The sequence below is a fragment of the Rhincodon typus genome, chromosome 6 (assembly GCF_021869965.1).
Source record: "Rhincodon typus isolate 14 chromosome 6, sRhiTyp1.1, whole genome shotgun sequence".
NCBI lineage: Eukaryota > Metazoa > Chordata > Chondrichthyes > Orectolobiformes > Rhincodontidae > Rhincodon > Rhincodon typus.
Genome location: NC_063337.1, coordinates 106052519 through 106063551, shown reverse-complemented (window position 1 = coordinate 106063551; position 11033 = coordinate 106052519). Strand labels below are relative to the sequence as shown.

Sequence of the window (11033 nt, the reverse complement as noted above, 5' to 3'; positions counted from 1 at the left end):
CCCCCTCTCTCCCTATTATTTCAGAACCCCCTTCCCCTCCCCCATTTCTGATGAAGGGTCTAGGCCCGAAATGTCAGCCTTCCTGCTCCTATGATGCTGCTTGACCTGCTGTGTTCATCCAGCTCTACACCTTGTTATCTCAGATTCTCCAGCATCTGCAGTTCCTACTATCTTTGAGAGATGGTCTGCTGTTTTGAAGACCCAAGCGTCCTTCCTAGCCTACCTAAACAACAGCACCCCACTGCACTTACAAAATGCTCTGTAAACCTGACTCCCTGTCAGAAACAATGAAAATACCTTGTAAATGCACATGGATACAAATGAGGAGCATCAGCAGGCTATTTTACCGCTCTAACATTCAATAAAATCATGGCTGGTCAAATTGTAGCCTCAACTCCTTATCCCGATGTACCACAAGAAACACTAATTCCCTTTTCAGTCAACAATCTATCTACCTGTACCTTATTCAATGGGGCCACTTCTACCATTGTCTACAATCATGATCCCAAAAGAAAACTAATTCTTCCTCATGTCCAACGTAATTGGGAGACTGCTTATTTTTAGACTGTGTCCCCTGGTTCTGGTCTGCTCAACAAGGGAACCCTTTTTTTCACCATCCAGAAATAACACTTTCTAAACAACCTGTTCAGAGATGTTATTACACACCTCGAGAACAGGCGGGTCTTGAACGCGCAACTCCTAAATCAACACGGTCAAGTCCTCTAAAGATCTGAAATATTCCTACAAGATTGCCTCTTATTCTTCCAAACTCCAAAGGTTACATGCCCAACCAGTTCAACCTTTCTTCGTAAGATAAACCCACCTCGACTATTCCAGTACCAGTCGAAGGAACCTTCTCTGAGCCTATTATAATGATCTATGTCCTTTCTTAAATAAGGACACCGCAGATGTTCACAGTACTCGATCTGTTTAAGAAATCTAAAAATAAAACAACAAATTTAGACAGGTACCTGGTATCGACCTTGGCACCAGATATGGCGATGGCAAGGTCAGCCCTGTTGACCCTGCACCGTCCTCGTTATTAACAATGGAAACAAATTGGGAAAGCTCTCTCACAGTGTAGTCAAGCAACAGCCTGACACAGTCATACTCATGGAGCCATACAACTACCGTAGGCAATGATTATCTCCAGCAAGAGTGAATCTAACCACTGACCCTTGCATACAACGGTATTCCCATCACTAAATCCCTCACTATCAACATCCTGGGGGTTACCATTGACTAGAAACTTAACACAAACTGAAACGTTAACTCAGTTTGTTCCTTCACAAATGCTGGCAGGCCTGTTGAGCTTTTCCAGCAACTTTGTTTTTGTTCCCAATTTACAGCATCCGCAATTCTTTCGGTTTTTATTGTGTTGTGACAAAGATATTGAGGCTCCACTGGAAGATCAAAAGCTAAGTATCCTGTAGTGAATGCCTCACCTCCTGACTTCACAAAACCTGTCCAAAAGGCACAAGTCGGGAGTATCACTCCCCACTTGCCTGGATGGGTGTAGTCCAACAACACTCAAGAAGCTTGATCCCATCTAGGACACAGTTACCACTTGATTGGCTCCACATCTACTCCCTCCATGACCAACTCACAGCATCTATAAGATGCACTGCAACAACTCACCAAGGCTCCTTAGACAGCACCATCCAGACCTGTGACCACTTCCATCTAGAAGAGCAGCAGATACATGGGAACACCATAACTTTTAAGTTCCCCTTCAAGCCATTCACCATCCTGACTTAGAAAATATATCACCTCGAACTCCTTCCCTAACAACACTACAAGTGTACCAATAGCAACAGACTGCAGAGGTTCAAGAAAGCAGCTCACCACAACCTTCCCAAGGGCAACTCGGGATAGGCAATAAGTTCTGATCCAGCCAGTGACACTGTCATCCCACGAACGAAAAAAAACTCCGTACTAACATTTTGTGATTTATGTACCAAAATACTCAGATCCCTCTGGATCTCAGAATTCTGTAAGATCTCTCCATTTAAAAGATATGCTGCTTTTCTATTCTTCCTGTCAAAGTCATCAAGTTCACATTTTGCCACTCTAGGCTCCATCTATCAACATTGTTTTCCCATTCACTTACCCTAGTGACATTTGCTGAACCTTATGTTCTCTTCACAACTCACGAACTATCTTTTTATCATCAGCAAACTTAGCAACCATACATTTTGTCCCTTCTTCCATGTCTTTGATATAAATTTTAAATATTTGTGGCCACTACACTGATTCCTGTGGTACACCAATTGTCACATTGCAACAAACCAAAAAAACCCATTTATGCCCATCCCCTGCTTCCTATTAGCCAACCAATCCCTTATCCATCTCATGTGTTACCCCCTATACCTCGGTTGCTCCCCTGGGTGATGCACCCACCAGTTTACTTGCCAGCTCATCACTATTCTCAGTGAGTGGGGCAATGGGTGAGGCAGCAAAGACGCTTTCTGAGATACTCTGGGTGAACAGTTCATTGGAGGGCACCAGGCTGCTGCACGGAATAAACTTCCAAGTGTGAAGCTTTTACACAACTCTGAGGCATCATTCACAGCGATTTCACAGGCACTGCAACTGCACGGATTGCAAGAGCATGAGCTACAGTCAGAGTGCTCGTGAATGTAGCCTTTTTGTAACTCTCTGCATCCTCTTCCAAGCCTTTACAGCCTTACTAAAGTCTGGTATCTAGAACTGAACACAATACTCCAGCTGGGGTTTATCTTAATATATAGTATGCGAGGCTATTTAAAATGCGATTTCGTTCTCATATTTAAAGTTTTAGCAAAGATCTGTAGCTCGGGTTGTGGATGATGTTGTTGTTGACTTGCTCGCCGAACTGGCTTGTTTTCGTTCAGACATTTCATCACCATGCTAGGTAATATCATCAGTGGAGCCCCCGATAAAGCGAAGTTATTCTACTCCACTTGGAATTTACACTGTCCGGTCCGTTCTGGTGAGTACTGGCATTTCTGGTTTTGATTTGTACGGGTTTGTATATGGGGTCCAATTCTACATGTTTGTTGATTACATTATGGGTGGAGAACCATGCCTCTAGGAATGCCTCTTGGTTCTCATATGTTCCATGTTCAAGTTGACTGTCAAACCTGTCATTTACAGATTAGGTTATATCTCTATTCGATTGTTGAAATTACATATTTATTAAAGGAATCAAGGAAGCCAGACGAGAACTTTAGAGAAAAAGAAATAGATGGTTATGATGACAGACGAGTAAAGGAAGAGAATCAAGGTGAAAGTAAAAATTAGCATGGATTAGTTGTCTCAATGGCTTGTTTTTGTGCCATTGATCCTATGTAATCCTACATAACTTGTGATTTTAAAGTTTTAAAAAAGCTCCTTACATTCAAACTCCAAGCCTCTACTTACAAAGCCCAGGTAGGTTTGCCAAATTTAGTTAGAGGCATTCCTGCAGGATTGATCTTGTGATTTCTATGAATCATTTACAACTGCTGGGTGCCACGTATTTTTGCCTGTGACTTTGCATTATTTATTATTGGAGACAAGTTCCAAGAATCAGGAGCTAACTGTGAGCAGGAGAAAGCAGGTAAACCAATGACACAGGGAGAAAGGGCAAGCAGAAGTGGAGAAGTGATTTGCAGTGGGGAAACCAGAGGGCAGACATCTTTCATAATATTAATTACAGCTAATGTACTGAAATATTGAAAACGAACAATGTAGCAATGCTCAGATAATCTTCATAACTAGCAGCAACACAATAACTCTCTAATAGTCATTGATATAATGCTTAATGACTCACATTTATATAGTAACTTTCATAGCAAAATATCCCAAGGTATTTCATGGCAAAACAGAATATTGAGTCTTATAAAGGAGACGGTAGGGCAGATGCCTAAGAGTTTAGTCAAGAAAGCACATTTTAAGGAGGTTATTAAAATGAGGAAAGAGATACAAAGAGATTCAAAGAGGAAATCGCAGGGAAAATTGGGATAAATACTTAAAAAGGCAATTTCCTTGAAATTATGTGTTCTCCTCTACCTTCTAGCCACAAGTAGAACATAGAACAAAGAAAATTACAGCACAGGAACAGGCCCTTCGGCCCTCCAAGCCTGCACCGACATGCTGCCTGGCATAACTAAAACCCCCTACCCTTCCAGGGACCATATCCCTCTATTCCCATCTATTCATATATTTGTCAAGACGCCCTTTAAAAGTCACTATTGTATCTGCTTCCACTACCTCCCCCAGCAGCGAGTTCCAGGCATCCACTACCCTCTGTAAAAAAAATTTGCCTCGTACATCACCTTTAAACCTTGTCCCTTGCACCTTAAACCCATGGCCCCTGGTAACTGACTCTTCCATCCTGGAAGAAAGCTTCTGACTGTCCACGCCCTTCATAATCTTGTAGACTTCTATCAGGTCACCTCTCAACCTCTGTTATTCCAGTGAGAACAATCCAAGTTTCTGCAACCTCTCCTGGTAGCTAAGGCCCTCCATACCAAGCAACGTCCTGGTAAATCTTTTCTGTACCGTCTCCAAAGCCACCACATCCTTCTGGTAGTGTGGCAAACAGAACTGAACACAATATTCCAAATGCAGCCTAACTAAGGTTCTATAAAGCTGCAACATTACCTGCTAATTTTTAAACTCAATGCCCCAACTGATGAAGGCAAGCTTGCCGTATGCCTTGTTGACTACCTTTTCCACCTGCGTTGCCAGCTTCAGTGACCTGTGTACCTGTACACCCAGATCCCTCTGCCTATCAGTACTCTTAAGGGTTCTGCCATTTACTGTATATTTTCCATCTGGATTAGACCTTCCAAAATGCATTACCTCATATTTTTCCGGATTAAACTCCATCTGCCATCTCTGCCTAAGTCACCAACCGATCTATATCCTGCTATATCCTCTGATGATCTTCATCGTTATCCACAATTCCTCCAACTTTCGTGTCATCTGCAAACTTACTAATCAAACTAGTTACATTTTCCTCCAACTTATTTATGTATATTACAAGTCGTAAAGGTCCCAACAGTGATCAGTGAGGAACACCACTAGTCACATTCCCATCAGAAACGCACCGTTCCACTGCTATCCTCTGTCTTCTATGACTGAGCCAGTTTTTTATACATCTTGCAAGCTCACCACTGGCCCCGTGTGACTTTACCTTCTGTATTAGTCTGCCATGAGGGACCTTCTCAAAGGCCTTACTGAACATAATAACCCTCAGTTCAAGAACCAATCTCCTCCCTTGTTTCTGTGCCCTCATTCGCTGCCTGGATACCAGTGAAAGAAACCTTTCATTATTTACCCATATTAAAATCCCAGGTTTCATTCACCACTTTACTGGTGGTTCCTAACTCACAGTATCATTTCACGCTCTTGCTGCTCCCAGCTCTGTGGGAAATGCTGGACCCCACGCTGACCAAAGTCTCCTCTGAACGACCCCTCCCCATCCCCACTGTCTGAGCTCCATACCTCCCTTTCATCCCCCATTTCCAATCTCCCTCCCACTCCATTCCCCAACATCATTCTTGCCTCATTCACAGACCTTCCTCACCTCCCACACTCGAGACACCACCTGGTTTTGAAACTTCCCACCTTTTAGTTTCCCCAGTACAAGTGTGAGGCTGCTCTGATAGTGATCAATACCAAAATTTCCATTACAGTGGGAAACTTAATCACTGATCTCCCACTGAGAGTCTCTGCCGCTAAATTACTACTATTCCGATAGCTTTAGATTAATAAGATAAAGGGTAACATTTACCTCCCTTTTCCATAACAAAAATTATGAACCTTCCCCACTCAAGAACACATCACAGAGATCTGCGATAACAAGTATCACTAAAAACAAGTTTTGTATTCCCAGCATCTCCTTAAGATAGAAATTTCAAACCATAATGCTCCAATTTTATTTCTTCCAATGTTTTGTTTGCTCAAATAATATATTCCTCTTTGGAATTTTTCATGGTGTACTCAACTCTAGTACTTCAAAACTGGCATCTGGGGCTGGCCTTGTCTGAGTATCCAATTAGGCTTTGCAATGTGTCCATTTCAGTTTTGGAAGCTGCTGCATCTTTCTGAGAAGCTGCAATATGACTAGTGACAAAGGGCTAGCCTTTCTCAAATAGCTGCTGAGGCAAATGGAACAATCAGAAGGGACTCCTCTGAAGAAGATTCAGATCGGACTTGAAAGGTTAACTCTGTTTCTCTCTGTACAGATTCTGCCAAACCTGCTGAATTTCTCCAGTATTCTCTACGCTATTGATTTCCATTGTACACTCATCCAGAATATCATCCTCATGCTTTCTAAATTTGTCAAACCCTGACCACAACCATAAGCAGTCAACAGATCACCTTTCTGATAAATTTTAATCCACAAAAGTTAACAATCTATCCAATTCATCTGTGTTCAAATCATCAGGCTGTAATTCTGGAAAAAAATGCTTTTCTTCTTTTCTTGCTTGTGTATGGTAATGAAATGTTAAGGCCACACCTTGCTTCCACTTCGGCAAAGTAGTAGTCGAGGCACACAATGTAACTTTACTCTTCCACCTGCCGTTCGTCCCATTTTCAGAAAAGAGGGGTGGGTAATGAGACCCTGAAATTTTACAATTTAATCCAATCACCTCTGTTACTAATATTACAAACTGTAATGAAACAGACAGCTCTCTGAAGGTAGCAAAGGCAACAGGATTCCTCCTTTATTGCTCAAGGCCTGGATATCAAAGTAGGAAGGTTGTGGTTAAACTGCATTAGTTGCTAGTTATACCAGCTCTGTGTACAGTGGGCAAAAACCAGAGAACAGGCTAAAAGTAACTGGCAAAAGGATTAGAGGGGAGCTGAAGCTTACTTTTTTTCAATCAAAGGGAGTCCAGAACGCAAGGCCTGAATGCATGTACAGAATGACATCTTTATCACATTTAAAAAAACACCTGGATATGTACTGAGACCACATTTGGAATACTGTGTGCAGTTCTGGTCTCTTTATCTGAGGAAGGGTGTGCTGGCTATGAAGGCAGTGCAACAAAGGTTTACTAACCTGATTCCTGAGATGGCTGATGTATGAAGACAGATTGGATTGGTTTGGACTATATTCACCAGCTTTTAGAAGTGTGAGCAGGATCTCACAGAAATCTATAAAATTCCATCAGGTCTAGACAGGGTAAATGCAGGAAGGATATTCCCAATGACCAGGAGTCCAAACCAGAGGTCACAGTCTAAGGATACAGAGTAGGCCATTTAGGACTGAGATGAGGAGAAATTTCTAAATCACCAAAGTGGTAAGCCTGTGGAATTCTTTGCCTCAGAAAGCAGCTGAGACCAAAACGTTGAATATTTTCATGATGGAGTTAAATAAAATTCTTACAGCTAAAGAGTACGGAGAGTAAGTGGGAACAGGGGTCTGAGTTAGACAATCAGCCATGATCATAATGAAAAGCAAAGCAGGTTCAAAGGACCAAATGCCCTTCTCCTGCTCCTACTTTTCATCTTTCTAAAGTGCCTTAACTCAGAGCGTCCAGACAGGAGCTGGGAGGTGGGATTAGACTGTATTACTCTTTCAACCACCATGAACATAACGGCTGAGCGGGCTCCTTCTGTGTCACAAATCATTCCACATTTCCAAACAGTCATCATGTTTGCTATCAGTTGCATAAGAGCAGCTTGAATGATCAAACATAGTTGAGTATGTGGCATTATTTCCAGGTGTGAATGTTCATGCATTGAAACATCATTAAACATTTTAAAAGTAGAGTTTGGCCTTCTCATTGCAATTGAAAATATGATTACATAAGTGAAATAAAAAAGTTGTATGACAAACGTCTAAAGCGACCTCACAAAAGACCCCTTTGCAATACTTTGCCAACCTAACCTAATTTTAAAATAACTTAAATCCAGTTTTACACCTTAAATAATTATTTGTAATCACCTTATACAAGCAGGTTCACTATCACAGCACCACAAGACTCTTGTTTTACACCATTATCTTTCTTATTAAACTGTTCAGACATGCTGTGACACATGTCCACGGCAGATAAGTCCTGAACCTGGGTATTCTGCCTAGACGTAGGGGTACGACAACTGTATTACAAGACGCTCAGGCCGCACTTTGTAAAAAATATTTCAAGTCAACTTTTTCAGACATGTTAGGACACACCTCTGAGGCAGGTGGGATTTGAAGCTAAACTTTATGGCCCAGGAAGTACACACCTTACATTTTACAATGCATAGCTGGGTTCCTAATTAGCACCAGATCCTAAATTAGGATATCCCCAACTTATAAAACAGGTACCTATTTGCACCTCATTTTCCAACTTGGCGAGAAGCAGGTAAATTTGTCTCATTGTGTTTTGGGAGGTAGGAACCTGGGGGACTGGGGGTCGAGCATAGTTTAGCCTGAGTCACATTGAAAGGCACATGGTCTGTTTTATGTTTAAAAACTGTACATGAAAATACTATTTTGATGCCTTGCTAGGAAATGAAATAATGACTGAAAAATAATTATATTGCAAACTTGCACTCCAAATCAACCATTAAAGTGGGCTCGTTCAATGTCAACACATCCAAGGAAAAGTCTGGAGACCTTACAGTGTGCAGACTTTGACTGGAATTTTTACCACAATACATGGTTCATAAACAAAAACATAAATCGCCGGAGAAACTCAGTAGGTCTGCCAGCATCAGTGCTTTCTCTGCGCAGAGGTGCTGAGATCCTCCAGCAAATTCTGTGTTTGTTTCAGATTTCCAGCAACAGTAGTTCTTTGTTTTTGGATGTCCAGCCTTGGCACATGCATCAGCCCCAGTAATAAACAGCATTTGGACAAGCATAGGCAGATATCTCTACCATAACCTTTCATTCAATGACAATAAATCCAAATTGCTCTTGGTCTTGAATGACAACCAGAAGCAAATGCCCAACACCCTCGACCCAGGGCTCTCCCATGCTCACTGAGGGGGAATAATGTCAAAGGGAGTGCAAAATGGTGCAGAGGTTAGTAATCCTGTTTAAAAAAAACCGAAAGAACTGCGGAAATCAGAAACTGCAGGTGTGCTCAGCTCTTTCCAGCAATTTCTATTTTCGTTAACAATCCTGTGAAGTTATTGGTGGGAAGAGAAATGTCAAATTAGTCTGAATAAAAACAAAACACCGGCGCTCTCAGTAATTTACAAACAAACGCAGACGGTATTCCCGTGCAGTTTCGGATCACTCCCACATGGATAAGGAATGAGGTTGATATTTAACAGAGGGGGGGGATAAGGTGTCAGTCTCCGCGGCCCCGCTGACTACGAGAGGCCGAGGCTTGGCGGGGCCTAGCGCTCGCTCCTTACCTGCAGCCCCTGCGCCCCCGGGTCCACCCCGGTGTCCAAGACGGCGATCAGTACCCCCCGGCCGTCATAGTCCGGGTAACGGGACAGGAAAGACGCGGCGCCCGTCTCCTTCTTGGGGAGGAGACCCTGGTAAGGGAAAGCATGGTCCGGATGGAGAGCCATGTCTGCTCCCTCAGCCCCGCCGCCCGGAGCTGCGGCTCCCTCTGACTGAGACTGAGCCCGAGCCCGAGCCCCTGCCCCTGCCCCAGCTCGTGCAGGGATCAGCACAGCTCACCCACACACACACAGCCTGCTGGCAAGGTCACCCAGACCAGGGCATGGACAACTCTCCAATTACACCCTGCAACACACACAGGCTTGTTTCAAATAGAAACCTACAATCATGTTATTGCAACAAAATAAAGCAGCATGTCACTCTCTGAAACGTTACAGTAAACAGAAGGGAGTCAATGTTCGGCGCTGAAACTGCTCAGCAGGTCTTCCGCAAAACTGCAAATGTTTGGTCTTATCTGGAAGTGTTTGGTGTGGAAAGGTTGGGAATTTAAGAAAGGTCATTGGAGTCATCGAGTCACACAGCATGGAAACAGACCCTTTGGCCCAACCAGTCCATCGCCTTACACAATCCTAAACTAAGCCCACCTGCCTGCTCCTAGCCCATTTCCCTCCAAACCTTTCTTATTTAAGTACTTATCCAAATGTCTTTAAAACATTTTAATTGTACCCACATTCACCACTTCCCCAGGAAGTGTATTCCACATGCAAATCCCCATCTGTGCAAAAAAATTAGTCTCTCTTTTTAACTCTTTCTCCTCTCACCTTAAAAATGTGTCCCCTAGTCTTGAAATCCCCAATTCTAGGGAAAAGACAACTCGTGTTAACTCTACCTAGATCTCTCATCATTTTATAAACTTCTATAAGGTCGCCTCTCAACCTCTTATGCTCCAGTGAAGAAAGTCCCAGCCCATACATCAGGTATAGATAGCAGAGATAGAGTGAAGCAGTAGGAGTATACTTAAGAGGGAAATCAGGAGGGCAAAAAGAGGGCATGAGATAGCTTTGGCAAACAGGGTTAAGGAGAATCCTTTAAGAACAAAAGGGTAACTAGGGAGAGAATAAGGCCCCTTAAAGATCAGCAAGGCCACCTATGTGTATAATCGCATGTGATGGGGGAGATACGAAACAAGTATTTTGTATCAGTGTTTACTGTAGAGAAGGATATAGAAGATAGAGAATGTGGGGAAATAAATAGCAACATCTTGAAAAATGTCCATATTACAGAGGAGGAAGCGCTGAACGTCTTAAAACACATAACTCAAAGCTTTCCATTCCTGGCAACCTCCTGGTAAATCTTTTCTGAACCCTCTCCAATTTAACAATATCATTCCTATAGCAGGGCAACCAGAACTGCACACATTGCGCCAGAAGAGGCCTCACCAACGTCCTGTACAACCTCAACGAAACATTAACTCCAATTTCTTTCCACAGATACTGCTACACCTGCTGAGTTTTTCTAACAATTTCTGTTTTTGTTTATAATTTAAGTGTTGATGTTATGGAGTTTGTGATTACAATAATCTAATATTAGCAACTGATAATTTAAATCAATTTTCTGACAGTTTATTGAGAAGCAACAGTTTACATTTGGTACATTTGTTTATTGGACAAAGAAAGGAAATCAAGTCTGCCTCATATCACATCGCCAAATCCAG

The 11033-nt window shown here is 42.5% G+C and overlaps 1 protein-coding gene across 5 annotated transcripts in view; it reads right to left on the bottom strand.

The window, feature by feature from the left end:
* tpp2 (tripeptidyl peptidase 2) overlaps positions 1-9549 on the bottom strand; it is a 104688-nt gene extending 95139 nt beyond the window's left edge. For 2 of the 5 annotated variants that reach the window (XM_048598184.1, XM_048598185.1), the window contains exon 1: positions 9325-9543. In XM_048598184.1, the coding sequence (XP_048454141.1) occupies positions 9325-9486 (162 nt within the window). In that variant the 5' untranslated portion in view covers positions 9487-9543. Of the gene's footprint in view, positions 1-9324 lie in introns of all 5 variants that reach the window. The other 3 variants (XR_007262283.1, XR_007262284.1, XM_048598186.1) reach the window with 3 other exon arrangements.
* Positions 9550-11033: the final 1484 nt, after the last annotated feature.